This window comes from Hesperophylax consimilis, chromosome 12 (genome assembly GCF_061612785.1).
Source record: "Hesperophylax consimilis isolate HC1 chromosome 12, BYU_Hcon_1.0, whole genome shotgun sequence".
NCBI classification, from domain to species: Eukaryota; Metazoa; Arthropoda; class Insecta; order Trichoptera; family Limnephilidae; genus Hesperophylax; species Hesperophylax consimilis.
In genome coordinates this window covers 13692768-13713425 of record NC_142847.1, presented here as the reverse complement: position 1 = coordinate 13713425, position 20658 = coordinate 13692768, and the positions used below count along the sequence as shown (strand labels likewise).

Genomic DNA, 20658 nt, shown 5'->3' with positions numbered 1-20658 from the left:
TGTCTTGAATATCTATCGGAATAACGTTTCCAACAAAATGTAACAAATGTTTCTTTGTACCAATGTGACTTTTGTATCTATCGGAATAACGTTTCTAACAAAATGTTTCTTTGTACCAATGTGTCTTGAATATCTATCGGAATAACGTTTCCAACAAAATGTAACAAATGTTTCTTTGTACCAATGTGACTTTTGTATCTATCGGAATAACGTTTCTAACAAAATGTTTCTTTGTACCAATGTGTCTTGAATATCTATCGGAATAACGTTTCCAACAAAATGTAACAAATGTTTCTTTGTACCAATGTGTCTTTTGTATCTATCGGAATAACGGTTCTAACAAAATGTACCAAATGTTTCTTTGTACCAACGTGTCTTGAATATCTATAGGAATAACGTTTTCAGCAAAATGTATCAAATGTTTCTTTGTACCAATGTGTCTTGAATACCTATCGGAATAACGTTTCCAATTTTAATCTTTTGTTATTTCACTGCACTGTTCCGTGATTTTATATGCAGTTACGTGTTATTCTTACTCTGTTGAAGCTTTCCTTTGAATAGTTGATTAGCTTTACTAATATTAATTTGAATAGATTTTCTGCTCTAAAAACTGTGTATATATTAAGAATTTTGAAGGTGTTAAATAACTAAATATTTTAATAACAATGTAACCTTTTAGATTTATATTAAAAATATCTTAGGTACGCATCGTATTTGTATGATGTAAGAAAGTTAATTTGTTGAAATTACTATATTATACTATAAACTATGTTATTTAATTAACTTAAAGAACAAATTTAAAACTTATAGAGTGCCTGATATGATTTGAGATTTCACGGCCAAAAGGATTTTTTTGCAGTGTTGCGCTACCTTCTTATTTATCCAACGTTTTGAACAGCATTACAGTGTCCAACATCTAACCCAAACGAAAACAGAATTAAACAGGAGCCAAAAGACTGCGCTTTCTTGCCTTATGTTCACAATCTGACGGACAGAACTGCAAAGATTCTGAGAAAAGAAAGTATGAAGACTAGCTCTTAGAAGAACACAGTATCGCATCTAAATTCATAAGCACACATAACAATATTCGATTTCACATCTGCCCTGCTGATGGATACTATAATGCTGTCCGAAACATTGGCTAAAAAAGGAGGTGGAGTAACACAATATAATATCCCAAAAATAAATCACTATACACGGTGTCCGGAAACTCGTAGTACAATCGGGAAACTGGAGAATCTACACCACATGGGGAACCCAAATAAATATAAAGTTTTTTGATTTGAGCATTTTCACAAAAAAACAAAAAAATATATTTTTCGTATATTTTAGGGTTAAAGTTTTTTCTGGTGTTTAGGGTTGAACAACAGATGTTTTAACCCTGCAGAGCAGAAATATTTTATGATTACACCGGATTAAATGAAGGGTGATTTCAAAATAATGCTTCAAATCCGAGTTTCTTCATTTGTTTTACTTTAAAATAGTTTTAATTAGTTGGGTACTTTGATCTTCAGTAATAATTTATAAGAATTTGATTAAAAAAAAAATTTAAAAAAAAATAAAAAATCAACTTCTAACTCGATTTACTCGATAACGAAAGCTCAAATCAAAAAAATATATACTACAAAATCGACTCCAAATGTGATGTAGATTCACCAGTTTCCCGCTTGTACTACGAGTTTCCGGACACCCTGTATAATAAAGTCACTATTTAATTAGTTTGCCTGAACATTTTGTAAAACTAAAAGCTTTCTTTTGTATATTGCTATTGTAGTAGTTGATGTTATAGCTATACGAGAGCAAAATTAGTACTTCATTAAAATTATGGACTTATTACAATAGAACATTATAGATTTCCATTCGAATTATTTTTTAAGTTAATTTATCTAATTTCAATTAGCAGTAATGATTCTTCTGTCTTATTGTGATATTAAAACCATAAAATGAGATAACGAAATATACTAACATCAATTATATTGCTTTGTAAATTAAAATTTTTGTTACCCAATAAGTGTGAATAAAATATGAAATAAAATAGAATTTTGCTTTTATTTCTCTACGAAAGAAATTTATTTTGATTATATGGAGATATTCGTAAGTATTAAGTACCTATATCCTTTCTGAGTATTGTGTTTGTAGACGATTATCAAGTATGTATGAGTTATTTAGTTAAAGGTACCGGATTGAAATTTTCTTTTGATTTGACATCGAAAAATGCTAACTCAAAAACCGACCTGTTAAATGTACTTTAAATCGCAATAAAAATGGAGTTACTGATAAAAACAATGATGACAGTTTCAAATCAATGCCTTCGCTTAAATAGGAAAGTACTTACCCGATAAAGGTTTTGTGACTGACCGCTTTGCGTGTACTGGACAAGTCCAAATATTCAATTACTGTTCTAAAACAAAACAATTTTCATAATATGCTCTATTTGAAATCTGTCACTTGCCATTACAGTGGAGTTTACAGAAAACGATGTGTTTGCGTTTAGAAATAAAATAAATTGATACTTTCGGTATTAAAGTATCTTTGTTATAATTTGAATATTAAATAGGTAGGCAAATGGTTTAAACTTAACTATTGTCTCTGAAATCATTTAATTTCCAAAAGTAAGTTGATTGTATGAAAGAAACGCAAAGAACCAATGACATTACAATATATCAATAACAACAAAAATATTTAAGGGTTTAGGAACATAACTTAAAATCTTGGTCAAATTTGCATTAATCTTGTCGAATTCCGCCGTATGCTTAGTACGAAAAAAATATAAAAATCACTTGGTTTCAACTTCATTACTACAAGAAATAACTATTTATGTGGTGGGGGCCAGTAAACGATGCATTCAAGTCTCATTTTTTTAAATCATAGTTATGTTTGAAGGTTAGGAAATACGTCGAATCATTAAAATAACTCAAACAAAACCTAATTACCTATTTTGTGGATTTAATAAAACCCCCGACCTAAATGGTTAGAAATCAAGTGTTATTTTTTAAAGAGTCTTTGTATGCAGCCGAATTCGATAACTTTACCGTTTTTTTTTAGCAAATAACTAAAATCAAAGATGCAAAAAATTGTTTATATGACTTATTATGACGCCTGTAACAGATTTTGATTTGAGTACTCATTATTAAAATTTAGTAATAGTCTTAACATTTCCTTCACTGCCCTGATTAAGGCTTACAAAAGTTCAGAGATTTTTTGGGTTCATATTTTAATGGCACTATTACAGAGCATCAACACTATGATGACCGAATCCCCCAAACCACGCCAAAGTGACAATATCTCCGACTCCGGAATCGTGGACGAGACTCGCGGGCAATGGAGTAACCAACTCCAGTTTGTCATGTCCTGCATAGCCATGTCCGTGGGCCTCGGCAATGTGTGGAGATTCCCCTACGTAGCCTACACCAACGGCGGAGGAGCCTTCCTCATCCCCTACTTCGTAGTGCTGATGTTGGTCGGAAAGCCTTTATACTTTCTGGAGATAGCCATCGGCCAGTTCTCAAGCAGGGGCAGTGTGAAGGTGTATGATTTTTGCCCGGCTATGAGAGGTAGAATAGTTTATTTTTATTTTTGTATTTTCGCATATCCAGCAACGTCATGCCCATGGACATCGGCAAGTGCACTTGTGCAAGTGTTCCTACGAGGCCTACTTCAACAGCAGGGGAGCCTCTCTCGTTTCCTAACCCGTCTTTCTAATACTGGTTGGAAAGGCTCTATGAAATATAGTTGGAAAGGCTCTATATTTCCTCAAGATAGCCATCGATCAGATCTCCAGTAAGGAGAGTGTGAAGATATACGATTTGAGCCCGGCAATGGAGATTTGAAAGCTTTTTTTAGTTTTGCGTTTCAGATACTCGCTACCCTCATTTTCACGTCTGTTGGCCTTGGGTACGTGTTCCTTGTTCCCCTACTCAGATTTTTTCAAATTGTATTTGAGTACATTATAATCTTATAAAAAAATACAGGTATCAACCAAATAATTCATTGTAAAACTACCGTTAATATAGTGAGCGTATTTCTTATGATGATTTTGACACTGAAGCTACAAGATTGGAGATGTCATCAAACAATAAAATATTCTATGACATTCACTTTCGATGATTCCGTACCCTTCTAATGCGGGAAGGGTATACCTAAGGTTTGTTGGTTTATTCGTGTAGTTTCCTCTACAAAAAAAACGCTGGTTACAAGACATGGTTTGGCCATAAATTTGGATTTATGAATGTAGGGAATTTAGATTCCGGGATTCCGATGAGGAACGACGTATACTCACACCGTACAATACAGTTTGAGAATGTCACATTTTAAATCTTTGACAGTGTTCTAAAAGTATTTTTGAGCATCATCGGTTGACGTGATGGCATCGAATTGTCAGATGTGAATATGCCTCTGCCTTTTAACGGCAATTAGACCGAGTTTGAAGTGTGTTCATTACTTTAATCTTCACACTATCAACAGCCTCTGCTCTGAGCTTGGAGCAGCTAGAATATTGGCTCCATTTGAATAGATCATCCACTCCACTCATTGCAAGGCAGCCACCAACCAACCACTTTACCAAAAACATGTAGTCTATATCACGTTTTGTACTTTTCAACAATAAAAGTTTATCTTTAGGTTCCTACACATTCTTCTTACATGTCCCCCCAGTAGGTAAATTATCCAAATCCTGCAATATAAATAAATAGTGGTATGTGACATTTTTGCACTTGTTTTTCAGGAGTTGGTGGAGGGGCATCAATAGCTATCTCATGTGTGATGTCATACTACTCTTCGCTGATTGCTCTCATTGCATTCTATCTAATAATCTCATTTTCAAGCACACTTCCGTGGACCGTGTGTGAATCCACATGGTCTCATTGCTACTCATCATCAAGTAACGATAAAACGGAGTTTTGCAATCGAAGTTCTTCGGATTATTACTTAATGTAAGTCGAAAGATTAGATACCTACACTAAAAAAGTATTAAGCGAAGTAATGCAAAATCGTGTATTGATAATATGTGATAAGTCTTTTTACAAGCCTAGAAAAAATATCAAGCCTTTAAAAGTGCTTTTAAGTTGTTTAAGTTTTTTAGATTATTATCGTAAAGCGTTTTAAAAAGTTCACAAAATTAAATAAAACATCGATTTTGAAGACGGATTTTTTTGCATAACGCCATCTTCGTAAGGAGTGTTACACGTCGAGGTGCATCGCCTTCAATTATTTCACTGTACAGATTTTTCATTTACTTTTATTATTTTTCTTCTCTATGTGGTTGGATAGTTAGTGGTAGCTTCCTACATGGATGTTCAGATTTTCCAGCCATTTAATAGCACCCAGCGTCACATCGTGCAATATTAATTTTAGTGGACACACTTCCACAACGTATTCTGTAGTAATATCGAACCTATCCAAATTTCCATAATTACGAGTCTTTAAGTTCTCATTTGTGCATCATGTACACATATGTGAGTGAACTTTGTGGATTTAATATTATCCACGCTTTTAAAAAATTCAATATGAAACAAACAGTTTTACAATTTCATACAAATAATTTAATTTTACATGTTGTATTAACCAGTGAATTTTCCACATAAAATTCATGTTACATACAGAAAACAACATAAATAAACAGGAAAACATAAAACAACTTGATCAACACAATGAAAATAACTGATATATCTTACACACCGTAATGAAAACACCTTAGTGAAAATAACTGAGATATCTCAGATATCTTACACAACTTAATGAAAATAACTGAGATATCTTAAACACATCAGGGAGAGAGGGTAAGTAATTAACAATTTGATTTAATTTTCTCCGAAATGCATATTGTATACTGAACCAAGGACTAACGGAAATATCGGCGTCTAAAATATATTTTTGTATTTTGTGAAAAATACAAAAATTTAAATAAAAGTCTTTCTGAAAAATGAATATTGTGTGTAGTTAGTTTTTGAGTGTGGGATGTGGAATAGTTTGTTTGACCGTGTGTTCCGAACTGGACAGTGCAAATGAACATTTTATAGAAGATAGTATTTGTCATCAGCGTTGTGGATAATTTCGAATAAAAAAAATGGTCGGATATATCTCTTCTGTCTTCTATGTTGATAGTTTGTGGAATGCTAATGAGTCTTTTAAATTTTTGGGGTGGTAGGAAGGATTTAAAGTCAGAAGTCAAGTTTCAGAACTTTTTTGTATTCCTTCTAACCTTTCAATATTAACTTTATATTGGGTATTCCATATAACTGATCCAAATTCTAATATTGAGCGAACCAAAGAGACATAGTATTTTTATTACTTAACACTATATGGTCGGGCATTTTACCGCCAAATTGGGGGCGAAGGGCGGGTGTTTTTTTAAATTTTAGCGCCAAAATTAGACTTTTCGCAAAATATTCATATCTTATGATCTATTTGATATTTTTCGATGAAACTTTCAGTGTCTTACTTTAAAAAGACTTCTCTATTTATTTACTTAGCAATGTATGTGTTATTCCTTTTTTTGGACAAAAACTTTCTACTTTCTTGGGAATCTTAGAAAAAACAGTATTTCACAATCGAAATAACATATCGAAATTCATTCATACAAAATTACAAGATTACTTAGAAATTTTCAATACATATTAAAAAAAACCATAACCTAATAGTGCTTCAATGTGTGATAGCGTTCGAAACACTTTTCTTTATGCAGGGGCACATTGCAAAACTTGCACATGTAGGTACATCGTTTCACTGCGTAGTTTGTGAGCGGAACATACGCGACAACGATTTTACTATTTTTATTTTTTTGTGTTTCATTGTATTGACAGGTGGATATATTGGGTACCGCCGACAATAGAAAACACATGACCCCGCACCCATTTAGAACCCCTTGTTTACAAGTTTCCCGCTCCTTACCGCTTTGCGCAACAAAACGAGTAAACTCGTCTCCCGCGTCTTACTGTAAAAAGGCGTATGACGAGTTTTCTCGTTTCCCGCAAAGAATGTGTTAAGGTGATCTGTATGGTTACGTCACTCTTATGATGAATCCTAGAATTATGTAGGCACTGTCAGATATGAAATTTATATGTGATCGGAAAGACATTCCTGGGTTCATTATTATACCTAAGTCCCTTACTTCACTAGATCTTTTTAGTTCTACGTCTTTGATGTTGTACTGGAATATAAGAGGGTTAATGCTTTTGATGAAAGATATTGTGTTACATTTTTCCAGAAACCCTTAAATGCATGATTTATTAAATTTTCTGGAAAAAAATATATTTTGTAGATATTTACATGCATATGCAAGGAAATATAAAGAATTTATTTTATTTGTAATTTTTTAATGATATTTGATTACAAAAAAATTGTTGCAAATTTACAACACCATGTATTTAATAAAAAATAATTTGAACAATTTACGTATGAAAAAAAAAAAAAGAATTCTCAAAACTAATAAGTGTACCGAAAAAATACGAGTTATTACATATAAGTATTGTATTATTGTATCTACTTACCTAAGAAAATCAAAATAATAACAGTAAAACCAAACTGTAATTCTAACCTCCAACCAATTTTCGAGAATCTTCACTTTGTTGAAGAAAAAGTGACATTTGACATTCGCGAAAGAAAAAAAAGGTGAGGCCACTCGATAAAATATATTACCGTGAACTTGATAATTCTAAAACGGCATGCATTAAGTATACACCAAAGAGTTAAAGGTGGTTTGAACGGTATGTTGCAGTTTTACAACAGTATGCATTTAAGGGTTAAGGAACAGTTGGTTGTTCGCACAATATATTCCAATCTCCTTGCAATTCTAAGCAAGCAAACGTCGGGGAAGTTGCCAGATTCCGCACTTTTATTCGGATCAAGTTTTTTTAAATAATTAAGTACATATGATTGATTAAAGTTAATGGTGTGTATATGTAAATTGGAGTTGTCATTATTATCAGAGTTTATAGGGTTAGAGCACGGGTCAGAATTTTCTACAAAAACTGATCTAAAATAATCACCAAAATGGTTTCTCCATCAGTGCAAGAAATATCGCCAAGGTACATTTTTTTGTAGTAGATCGGAAGAAGATAGCTTTGATTTAACGAATGACCAGGATCACCGTTTGCAGAACCTTTTTATTGAATCTTCTGCCGTCAAAATAAAGTCTTCATCTTGTGAGTTCACAACTAGTCTTCAGCGGAATAAAGGGATTGAAAAACACCTTTACCTTGTAGTTAATGGTTTAATGTTGTATTTTTCCTCATAGAAAAAACGTGTTGAGAGAAACGGAAAACGTTGACGATGGAATTGGCTTACCCGAGTGGAGGTTGACACTTTGCCTGTTTTGTACATGGCTTACTGTGTTCTTGACGCTGGTACGCGGAGTGAAGAACTCAGGGGTGTATTCTTACTTTTTGGCTCTTTTTCCATACGTTATTATGCTTGTCTTACTGATCAGAGCTGTAACCCTACCTGGTGCCGGTGAAGGCATACTTTATTTCATCAAACCAAATTTTGAGGTGATCCTAGAACCCAAGGTTAGTAAAATTAAAAATAGCGTATTCTTAAAGTCTATTTTCAGTTGAATTTACTTAATAATTATTTAAAACTGCTTTGTTTAATATATAATTAGAATACTTTTGGACGAAATGTATTTTAATTTTTTTTTAATTAGGTTTGGTTTGCGGCAGTTACTCAGTGCTTCTTTTCCCTGTCTGTTAGCTTTGGAAGTGTTATTATGTATGCATCTTATAACAAATTCCAACAAAATGTTTCCCGGTAAGAAAAATAGTAATTATACATGTATCTAAAACTTGAATCATACGTTTTCTTTTTTAACGGAGTTATTTCTTTTACTACCGTAAACAGAACCGGATGACAGTTAGGTACATTCCATTATAGTTTTATTTTAAAAACCCCCAAAGGGCACACAATGGTTCGAAGAGCTTTAAAACATAGAATGAATGTTTACCTCGAGGAGGTTTCTTCTGGATGTACGAATAAGGACGTTAAATCTAATTTTTTATAGGCCCAATCATGTCTGATTATATCTAAAAGGGATCGAACTGATAATCTAGCTTCATTTAAGGAAAGCAATCTTCCATGATATAGTTGGTGCAACTTTAAGTGACCAGCTCTGATACGGGGACTCTATCGAAGCTATAGTCAAGTTAGCTTCTCAGAAACTTTTCGCACTGTGCAGATCTACAGAAAAAACCCGCAGATACGTCAATCGTACACATCTGCTAACCCTGTAAAATATTGTAAGTGCGCCTCATTGTTGCATTTGGAAAACCACCTTTGGCCTTTAGCCACAAGATACCTGAAAAGCCTTGCCTTGCTAAAACGGGCAGTCCGTTTGATGAATTCTTCTATCCAAACGGATTGTAATATTTAAAGCACATAGCATCCCAAAAAAACATCCTCCACATAGCATCCCAAAGATGACGTTGACCATAAAGAAATTTATTTTCTCCTTGTTTGTTCAACTAACACGTCTTAGAGTCTAAAAAAACGATTTGATGTATTGTTAAATTTGATATCGGAAATCCATTTAATCAATGTCACTAAGTAGACGTTTGGAATGAGTGACATCTCTTGACATAAATGAAAACGTAATACGAAATGTATCAATTGATAACTCCCATCTATTGACCAAGACAAAAAACTTATACCGAATAACCCAAAAAAATATTGCAACTGACACATTTTGACATTTTATTTTTTTTACGCCCAGCTGGGCTTTTATATGGTTTTTAAAAACAGAATATACGTAATGTACCTAGTGAGCCATCGAAAAAAATTGAATCATGATATAACTGTAAACTGATAAACTACATTGATCGAACTGCTGATTTATTTCATTCCAGTGATGCAATGATTGTAACGACTCTGGATACTGTGACCAGTTTGATATCAGGCTTTACAATCTTTGGAATTTTGGGAAATCTTTCAAAGGAGACTGGACTATCTGTTGAGACCGTTGTGGCGGGAGGAGCTGACCTGGCTTTCATTTCTTATCCAATGGCTATCTCTAAATTTGAATTTGTTCCTCAGGTAGATTAACTCATAGGTTTTCCAGATCATTAAAAAAAATATCTACGTTATTCATTTTATTCATCATACCGTTATCATTTTAGCTTTTCGCAGTTTTATTCTTCCTGATGTTGTATATCTTGGGCATCGGTTCTATAAATTCTATGACTTCTTGCATAATAACTGCCACTAAAGATAGATTCCACTGGATACCAACCTGGGTAGTCGTAACATCTGTCACAGTTGGTGGATTCTCGATAAGCATCATTTACATAACACCCGTGAGCATATTAATATACCTTCGTTGGTTTTTGCTTATTTCAGGAAGGCTAAGTATTTTTAAAGAAATTATAACTACAGATGAGAGTTGTTGACTATTTTAAGCCCATTAAGTGCTCTCTATCAAATGGCACCAACAAGAAAATAGTAAAAGAAAGAATAACACCAGAATTGCCTTGTGAACGTTTTTCGTGATCCAAATATTTGCCTAATCGTGGCTTAAATTTCGGATACAAAACTATGCTCAAAACGAAATTCAAATGGGACAGAGATCTACGATGTCAGGCGAGTGTGAGCGATGCTATATTAGGCTCAGTGGAACATTTTTTTTCCATTCAAATATGTATGGAAGGCACTTGCAGGTTTTTATAACCAAGACAAAATTAAAAAAAAATCTATTCCCACTGGCATAGTGCTTAATTTCCACTTAACTGAAAAAGCCAATCTTCATGCTACTTTGTGATAAAATATGTACGTAGGTAGGATGTGAAAAGTGTACATGAAGTATTATTCCTTCGTACTCTGCGTGACCGTCAAGTAGACATAGTCCAAGCGATGACCGTAAAAATTATATCCGATAGGCAACCTCGACTAAATGAGTGTAGATGTTTACATAAGGTTCGAATATTTGCGTCTTCCACAGTGTTCTCCTCAACATTTTATCGGCTGAACGATATATTCTTAAAGAGGGAACTCATACCTATATTTTAGCATCGGTTTCATTCGAGTAGCCGATAAGATATGTTACTGCCTGGAGGTTACCTTTAAGGTCGTTTGTCAAGTGTTTCTCCCCATGCAAATGTTGGTTAAACGTGTTTTAGTAAAGTATTTTATAATTTTAGTAATTTAAACTTTTAGTAATTTATACTTTTAGTAATTTATACTTTTAGTAAAGTAGCAAGTCGAATATTTTTGCCCCAAACACGACACGGGAAATGGTCCCTTTCCCGGACTCCCCCCCAGTCAAAATCTACGTGAACGCGTTTTTTTAACTAATCTTTTTTGGGGTTAACGCCCAGCACCCATTTGGTTGAAGTATCGGATATAATTTTTACGGTCATCGCTTGGACTAACATTGGTTTATTATATTTAACAACAATCCCTCATTAGAATAACTTTCTGTGTTTTTTATTTTAATTTTTTTTTATTATCAATATAAAGTTTTTTTACAGGTTTTTTTTTTCGAAGTCTGTCTCACTAGGATAAACCTATGTCGAGACAGACTTGTTTTCTAGTGATTTATTTTTAAGGTACTATGCTGTATTGCGTTACCTTCTTCTTTATTCAACGTTTTGGATAGCATTACGGTGTCCATTATCAGGACAGATTTGAAACTTTTCTTTGCTTTTATTTTATTTATTTAACCATTAAATTTACTATTGTAGTACTACCAGAAATTATTTGATAACTGAATAATTTTTGAAAAACTGAAGTGCACTTTTCATACTCCATTTTAAAATTTGATTTATATTAAACAAGTACCTGCTAATAATAAAGGGTCATGAAAGAAGCCCTGTGGTACGCCGACGATTCTTATTATTTGATTGTAAATTGTACGACGTTTCATTCACAGGGAGGACAGTTCATGCTTTACCTAGTTGATCATCATGGGGCCTCCTTTATTATTTACTTTCTTGGAATTTCAGAAATAATCACAATTGTTTGGATATATGGTGAGTTTTTTTTTTAAATCTGCTAGTTGTAATTTAAAATTAATGAGTTTTGGAAAGTGATGTTCATTTTTTTGTTTATGAAGGAATTAGGAATCTTTGTGATGATATTGAATTCATGGTAAGAAAAGAGGTCGGAATATACTGGAGGGTTTGCTGGAAACTCATAACTCCGGGAATGCTGATTGCCATATTTATTTATTCTTTAATTGAAATGAAACAATTAACCTACAAAGGTGTTAAATATCCAACTGCAGCATTGGGTGAGTCATCAAAAGCTATATTGTCAAAGTTATTTATTTATTTATCACAACAACTGAAATTAAAACTATTTTTTTAACTGAATGCTGTAGAAATGAGATGCCTGAGGCGTATGTGTGGTAAAACCATGTATGATCTTGTGAGAAATGTGGAGATCCCCAAAGAGTGCAAGGCTGATGTAAGCGTAATGAGTAAGATCAAGAAATGGACGCTTAGATGGTTTGGGCATGTAGAGCGAATGAGCAAAGAAAGGTGTGTAAGAAGAATATACGATGCAAATTTGAATGGTAGCAGAAGTCGGGGACGCCCGAGGAATCAGATACTTGAGTCGGACCATGTCAAGAGTCAGAATAATAGAAGAGTATGTATGAATGTGAATGAGGCAAGGAGTGTGTGCCAAGACCGAGTTGTTTTGCAGTCCGTACTCTCTGCTTACCCATGCGGTTAGTTAAACGACACGATGGTTAGTTAGTTACAAATTTTGTATTTCAGCTAGAATACGTGTGGCTAGCATTTCAAAACCTGTGTTATAGAAATGTAAATATATTACATTTTTTTCTCTAAGCCACTGTTTGTTGTTAGTGTAATAGATTTATAAAATAACACACGCGGTCAACGAATGCCCGCTCTATTCATTCCCCGGCGGGTTTGATGAGGTTCACATGGCGACGCCTGAGGCCCTAGACTGGCTCACAGACCAAGATACCCCCCTCTGACCCCCCACCTACGAAAGAAGAGAAGAAAATAACGCACAGCAACATTATGAAAGATGGCATCTAATATAGATGTGTTACATCCGATGGAGTCGTTTTTTTGCTATCTTATCTTCAGACCAGCGAAAAGGTGTCTCATGAGGGAGCAAAGTTGTAGATGCAGACCTTGTAAACATTGTGGACACGCTGTAGAAGCGATAGAGGCCAACAATACTCGTGCTATTGTATAACATTCGTGGTTGTCAAATGAAGCTTGTATGATAAAGGTGATTTTTTTTTTTAATTTTTTCAGTTTGTGGATGGATTTTAACTGCTACAGGAATTCTTCAGATACCATTGTATGCGGCTTTGGCTTACTATAGACGGAGAAAACTTCCTTTGAAGCCAGGAGAAGTGAGTTGTAACATAATTTTAGTTTTTTGTTGGTCGTGTTGAATAATTAGTTTCAAAATATGAAAGTCGAATGCATACCATCTTATTAATTGATGTTTTTTAGAAAATTCTCTTGATGTTTACGCCGAGAGACGACTGGGGTCCACTTGATAAAGATATAAGGCAAGAGTGGCTGCAGAACCGGGAGGCTAAGGCAGCCGAGAGAGCAAGCAGAGAAGGACTCTCGAAGTGTAGACGGTTCTATAATAATTTATTCGGTTACTGATTTTCAGTTTAAAAAAATGTCTGTATTTACCACCATAATTTTTTTTTGTGCGTAATAATACATATCCTTAAGCATTATTATATTAATGATGCAACAATTGGCCTATTTTATTATTTACAAAATTGTTATAAAATACTTTCTACTATCTCCCGGAGTAACGCATTTATCATCTATGACATCTAATTATTTATCGCTTTATCACAATCAGCTCGAATCCGAGTACTAAAGTATCTAGAGTACATTTAAACAGAGTTACAGATAGACACATACAACTGAAATTAGTATTTTTGAAATAATATAATGATTACAAGGAATAAGTTCTTACTCTCACCGTCCAGAGTCTCAGAGTGCAAACTTATTCCATTATCGCCTCACTGAACGACCTGCTTTCAGAATTCTAATGGCGTACGCTATGTTGTGCAACAAGATTATAATAACTAGGGCTTACGTAAACTCACGAGCGACCATCAGCAATCGGCTTGCCGTGACTTATCTCCTGATTTTAACCATTTAACAGAACAAAGAAATTTACGTTGGTATTTTTGTAACTCTAAAGGCTTTATTATTATTACTGTCGATTTGTCTGGATATTGTATTTTTTAAAAATTATTCTTCTAACACCAAAAACCGATTATGGAAAAAAAATAGAAGATTCAAATGTGAGGTTATATTTGACTTCAGAGTCTGACAGATGGACGATTGACTTGAAAAATGGCATAACTCAATTTTTGTTTAAAAAAAAAACTATATCACATTTCCTTAGAATCATCTCCTTTCATAAAGTAACAACTATTGCTTAGCAACGTTTAATGTTGACGTGAAAAATATTCTCTTACAATATTAATGTGATGTATGGTAATAAGTTGAGTATTTAAGCGATAGATGGCGGTAGTCATAAAGCTTACTCTAGAGTCCGTCAGATGTCGCTAGAGTGTAACAGATGCTTGTGAGGTTATAGTGACAGGGAACAAGCTTCTCGAACCAGAGAATTACCAACCCTCGGGTAATGAACAATGTAGATAAATCCAGACCTATTATTTGTAACGTAATAAACACAATTATAAGTAGAACCTTTTCCTTTTTAACAAAGAGTTCACAACCCTTAAATCTGCAAAGTAAGATGGATATAACAACTAACATTGTTCCTTTGAACTGTGTTGTTTTTTTTTACATTAGCTCCATACAACGTATCCGGCGCAAAGACCTAGACAAACCTCACCCCATGAACCCGGGCACCCCTTCTAAGTCACCAAACGTAGCGAATCACTTGGGGTGACCTATGGCAGGGTTGTTAATTTTCCAAAAAATGGTTCCCCATTGTAGCTATTAACCAATAACAATATTTTAAATTGAGCCTCTATCAATAACAACCCTTACGTAGATGGCGATAAGGTTTAAATTCCCGCTTAACACCATCCGCCTGTTTTTATTTATGCAAGAAAAAAACATGGCCAAAAAGTGCCTTTTATTTTATTTTGTGGATGTTCAGGCATAAATATTTTTTTTCTATCATTTTATAAATAACTTAATTTACCACATTATACAGAAAAATCATAACCGAAAATGGGTTTGTAAGTAGGAGATTTTGAACTTTAAGGCAGTTTTCATAGGCCTTATACATTATTTTTTTCTGGGCTTATAAAAAGACTTATCTAAAAAATACTCAATTATTGAAGACAATATTAGCGATTTCTAAACGAAAATCTGAAACAGAAAAATCAGAAAAGGATACGGTCACATCTAGGACTCGAACCCAGGACCCTTGTCTTGCCGGGACACGTTCCGGCAATACAAGGGTCATCAATAATTAAAGATTACAATTTGAGGTTTTACTCAATTAAGTTATTCCGAAAAATAAATAAAAAATACTAGATTATTTCAAAGGCCAAGATGTATTCTACTCGCAGTATTTAATTAAAGCATCTGAAACATTTCTAGGCGACAAAATTTTCAAACCAAAAATACATGATTTTGCATTACTACGTATGGCATCGTTTTAAGTTACTTAATACGACAACATATTTATTATGGGAACTGGTAACACTGTTATTTCACTATCAAAACCTTCAGCACTTAGTACAGAGAACACTGTTCAGTTACCATTTATTCGTGTGTATGCAAATTTTAATTGGATTGTACCAGAGCAACATCAAATGGTATCGTCATTAGTCGAAATTGGACGATTCTAGATGTTTTTGCTTTACCAAATGTAATGTACAAATCATTTAGCGTAGGAGAGGTTTTAAAGACATTTGAAAATAGATGTGTTATACTAAAAAAACCTTTTTTTTTTGAAATAGTGGCGTTTATATAATATTTTAAATGTAAAGATTTGAGTTTTTCTTATAAAAAATAGGATAAGACGCCATTTTTTGGGCGGGTGGTGAAACTTATAAGAAATGAAATTAAAGTAAAAAATTTTTTTTCTAAATATTTTGTTTACACATTTGTCAACAATTAAATATAGCTTATTCTTATATGAATATATTATTCACAGCACCAGCAGTTTGCACACTACAACTAACTGTCCCTAAAGAAATAATGCTTAAGGTAATACCAACGTAAAATTATAATAATTTGCAAACATGATAAGTTAATTTCTAGACAGAAACGGAAGATAGACCTCGTCAACTGCAAATTCGTCGTCTAAATTAATCCAAACAATTTTGGGCACTGCCGCGTACTTCACGAAACGAAACAAATCTTTGTCACTAAAGCTAATCATAAAAGATCGGTTCCACTTTGAAAGTGTTTATCAAGTAATTAGTTTATTTAAAGCTAGACTTGGTTGAATTAGTTCGGCATGTAACATAATCCGAATATAGGTCGGATGCCTAGATATTAGTAATATTACACGTGTTTACTTTGATTTAAATAGATTAATGTTCTTAATTATTCTATGTAAAACCAAATTACTATTTACGTGAGGGGTACATCTGTGCCTTTTACTGTCTTCGGCAGATCGAGTGCTTTTGAAGTGTAAAATATTTTAGGCGTGATAATTTACGAGTTGTTTTGTGATACAGTTCACTTCAATCAGCATGGTTCTATATGTGAGGATACTTTTTTTTAAATAGTATTTGTCTTTGTAGAGTCAATACACTATTCATGAAAATATGATAAAAACAGCTGAAAACACTGTCCTGGCGATGAAAAATTCCTCGTATAACCAGACTATTTGTCTATTTTAGATTGATTATCAATTAATAACGTCAACATCCCTTATCGCTCGATGAATATGTAATTTAAATTTGTATTTTAAAAATATAAGTTGTACTTTATATTTGGAAGTATGGATAGGTGTACCTTTTCCCCCTTTTCTCCTCTATTGTTTTAAGAAAGCACAGCCTCCCTTGCTTCATTGCCCGAATCACAACTAATTTACAGTAATTTGGAAGTGATTTAAAAAACATTCACTAGCTCCAATTTGAGTAAGTTTCCTATTCTTTTTAAAGTTTCATGAGATCATCCCAAAATATAAGCCTCTCTGCAAATGGGTTTGATATGAGATGTAATTCCTCGCCAATGTTGAGTGTGATGACATCTTGTGATGACGGTGCTACTGGTTCCCAGGAAAGTGGTACATCGGGTGTTGTTTTTGGCGTTGGAGTGCTGAAAAAATTAATACAAATATATTATGTACTTAGTAATGTGCAGAATTGGGACTTTAGTGCTGAAATAAAATATACATAATATGCATATAAAAAAGCCAATTCCACACCTGAGTACACTCTGGGTGATACGCTAAGTGTCGGAAGTATATATTTCTAAAATTATCGCTCTGTTAATGCTGTGAGGTTGGAGATTTTAAGTGAGGAATGATTGAACTTAGATCTTGAAAAAATGCCTTTTTAAACGAGGGATTAAACTTTCTAGCTGGTAGATCATTCCTGGGCCGAGGTGCTAACTTGCTGAGCAAATCTAAACTGAGAACGAATGTTGGTTTGATGTTAGTTCGTCAGTGTACTTTTCACTAAATCATTGGTAACAGAAAATATACAAACAAATTGTAGAAAATTTAATTATTTATTTGCTCAAAATGATGTCGAAGTTAATTCAACGTAAGGTGGAAATAATATAGGTACAGCAATAATTTATTAAGCATGAAGCAAGAACAACAGACTATATTACTTTTTATAAACTTACCCAAATTTAGCAAAGTCTGTCCACATTTGAAGTAGTCTTTTTGAAACAAGCTTATCAGTATTTGTACGAGGAATGTTACCAATTCCATCTCCCTCCATATAAAACATGTATGCCAACTCATCATCATGAGCCGTACCTGTGTAGGTGAAATTACAAGTTAATCTACAGAGGTTTACCGATCCACTGTATGAAAACCTGTAAAAATAAGTTGGAGACGAATGCTTGGCCAATTGCTTCACTGACGGAATGGCACCTCTTATAAAGGCAAAGTCTGAAAGAAGATCTGTGAAATTATCAGATATATTTTCGGTATTTGGGAAGTAATACTGTTTGATTTTGTTTACTATAAAATCGGTTCCATTTTCACCATATTTTTCAACGAGTTCGTCTGGTACAAATCGTTTAAGATCGGGAATAAGATTATTCGCTATTGCGTTAGAATCAATTTGATCCATGAATTCTACAGTTCTGAAAACCAAACCTTCATGCTCGACCAAGCCGGTAATTGTGGGCACTTGATTGAATTCACCCGTATTTAATATCTCTTCTGGAGAGCGGGTAATAAATGGAGTTATTCCTGGCAGACTGTTTTCAATTACTGGACTGAAGGAAAGTCGTATTTTACCAGCCAAAGAGCCTATGGTCCCATCCAATAAATTTTTTTCTGGTAAACTTCTCAGAAACTGACCAACGTCAGTAGTTTTTTCATTAATTCCACATATTTTGGCTAGTTCTAAAGCCACGCTTTTGGGATTTGTTTGCCGAGCCCATGGCATTAAACTTGTACCTGATTGCATTATGGCCTTAACGAAAAGTCCAGTTGACATGGGAGATAGCATGTGATATTGAACTGAAGCAGCCCCAGCGCTTTCTCCGAAAATAGTTACGTTATTCGGATTTCCGCCAAAATGGTGTATGTTTTGCTTTACCCATTTCAGAGCGAGTGTTTGGTCTTTGAGTCCCGCATTTCCAGGAATGTCTTCTGTTCCCAAAGAAAGGAACCCAAAAACGTTGAGTCTGTAGTTGATTGTTACGAGAGTTACATTGTATTCAACAAAATAATCTCCTCCATAGTAAAACGGACTCCCATCTCCCGCAATGAAACCTCCTCCATGAATCCACACCATGACGGGTAAGAGAGACGTAGAACTCCTATTACTTGGAACGTAAACATTGAGAAAGAGACAATCTTCAGACCCTAAATAACTCTTCGTTATTATTTCATATTGAGAGCAAGGATTTCCAAGTGAAGTTGCATTTCTAACTCCGTTCCATTTTTCGGCCGGTTGTGGATCCTATAGATAGAAAAATAAATAAATCCTATAAATTAGCATTACTATTACATGATACTATTTGATTTATCAGAGTTCGTATCATTTTTAGGTATTTTAATATTAAATAGATTAAAACTGTTGACGTGCCCGAAATCGTAGATCCCCAAGAGGAGGTTTAGCGTATGGTATTCCTTGGAAGCTGTCATACTGGAAACCTGAATTAGTAGTAACTGTTCTTCCTTGCAGCACCCCTTGCTTGACTTTTATACTAGGGCTTGTTAATGGCATTCCACTGCACCTAAAAATCATATAAGATTATTTTAAAGTATGTATTTAACTATAAAATTAATTATTATTCAGCAAAAATTTATAAACAATAAAAAAATAACGTACGATATTAGTTAATGAAACAATATTTAAAAAATATACAATACGAAAGGGAAAAAGGTTTTGAATTTTTTTAAAATTATTTATAAAATACATGAACATTACTAAAAAACACACTGTAACGTTTGATTCCAGGAAAATACAGCATCACTTAATCTGTACCTAACTATAACAACTGAAGTGTAGTAGAAGTAATCTAATAATGAATGCACAAAAACAAATTCACTATATGGGGGTAAGCCACAATTTGATAAGCAAGAAACAATTTAATTAAAATTTTTGAGGAAAGAAAACACTTTGTGGCTTGACATTATGCAAATGAAAAAAAAAATCTTTGTTTAAAACCACTTTACATACATATCGACTGGTTTTAATTGATCTCGACCTTCATCAGTTTATATGTTTATTGTCCCGATGAAGGTTGACAATCGAAACCGGTCGATCTGTATATCTCAGATAAAGTGGTTTTAAACAAAGAAATCTTTTCTTGTGTTAATTAAATTTAATTAATAAACATTCACACTCCATTGGAGAATTTTTTCAAGTGACGCTGATACTTCAAAACAGTATGCATAAGTCAAAAACATTTTGTTTTTCGTGCAGTAAAATAGTGAAAACATAAAAATGTGAAAATAACAGATTATATTTATAAGGAAGTTCTGCCATATAATTATTATGCGTGACAAATAATTGTAAGCAATAACTAGTCGCCTGAAATATCAATACAAATTGAAAATATCTCCCGAGTAAAAATTAATGCCGCCAACGGGAATCGAACCCGTGCCTTCTGATGTCCGGTCAGCTGCTTTGAAACCACTGAGCTATTTCGGCTTATTTTGAACCCGCCAAATAATTCAATAGTCAAGCACCTCAATCAACAATTACTGCTTATTATATTTTTTCCACCTGTAAACAACCGGCATACATTTTTACTCGGGAGATATTTTCAATTTGTATTGATACTTCAGGCGACTAATTATTTATTTGTTATACTTTATGCAATGCATAAAACCTTGTCTTATAAACATTAGTTTATTATTAAAAAAAAATTATGCGTGACAGCTGTTTTGCCTTCTGAAGACAAACTGTAAAGTTATTATTAACCTTCAGAAAGCGAAAAAGCTGTCACAAATAATAATAACTACACAGAAGAAGTTGTTTATAAAGAAACTCTTTTTTGTAAATTGAATAAAAATATTATTGAAAGTAAAAATTAGAATTAAAATGGAGTTCAACAAATTAATCTTACTAACATTGAAGATATGTAC

The 20658-nt window shown here is 33.5% G+C and overlaps 2 protein-coding genes across 2 annotated transcripts; one reads left to right on the top strand and one right to left on the bottom strand.

Annotated features, from left to right (window-relative positions):
- Positions 1 to 3247: 3247 nt before the first annotated feature.
- Positions 3248 to 13572, top strand: LOC149419180 (sodium-dependent nutrient amino acid transporter 1-like). The gene is made up of 9 exons (XM_089637944.1): positions 3248 to 3554; positions 4724 to 4931; positions 8234 to 8504; positions 8642 to 8745; positions 9837 to 10023; positions 10107 to 10283; positions 11855 to 11954; positions 12038 to 12214; positions 13218 to 13572. The coding sequence occupies exons 1-9, from the start codon at positions 3248 to 3250 to the stop codon at positions 13358 to 13360; spliced, it is 1674 nt and encodes a 557-aa protein (XP_089494070.1). The 3' UTR covers positions 13361 to 13572.
- Positions 13573 to 15067: 1495 nt separating this feature from the next.
- LOC149419179 (juvenile hormone esterase-like) lies at positions 15068 to 19024 on the bottom strand. The gene is made up of 2 exons (XM_089638136.1): positions 17730 to 19024; positions 15068 to 17195 (listed from the first exon to the last, which is right to left on the bottom strand). Exons 1-2 carry the CDS (start codon positions 18854 to 18856, stop codon positions 17033 to 17035), a joined length of 1290 nt encoding a protein of 429 aa, XP_089494262.1. The 5' UTR covers positions 18857 to 19024; the 3' UTR covers positions 15068 to 17032.
- Positions 19025 to 20658: the final 1634 nt, after the last annotated feature.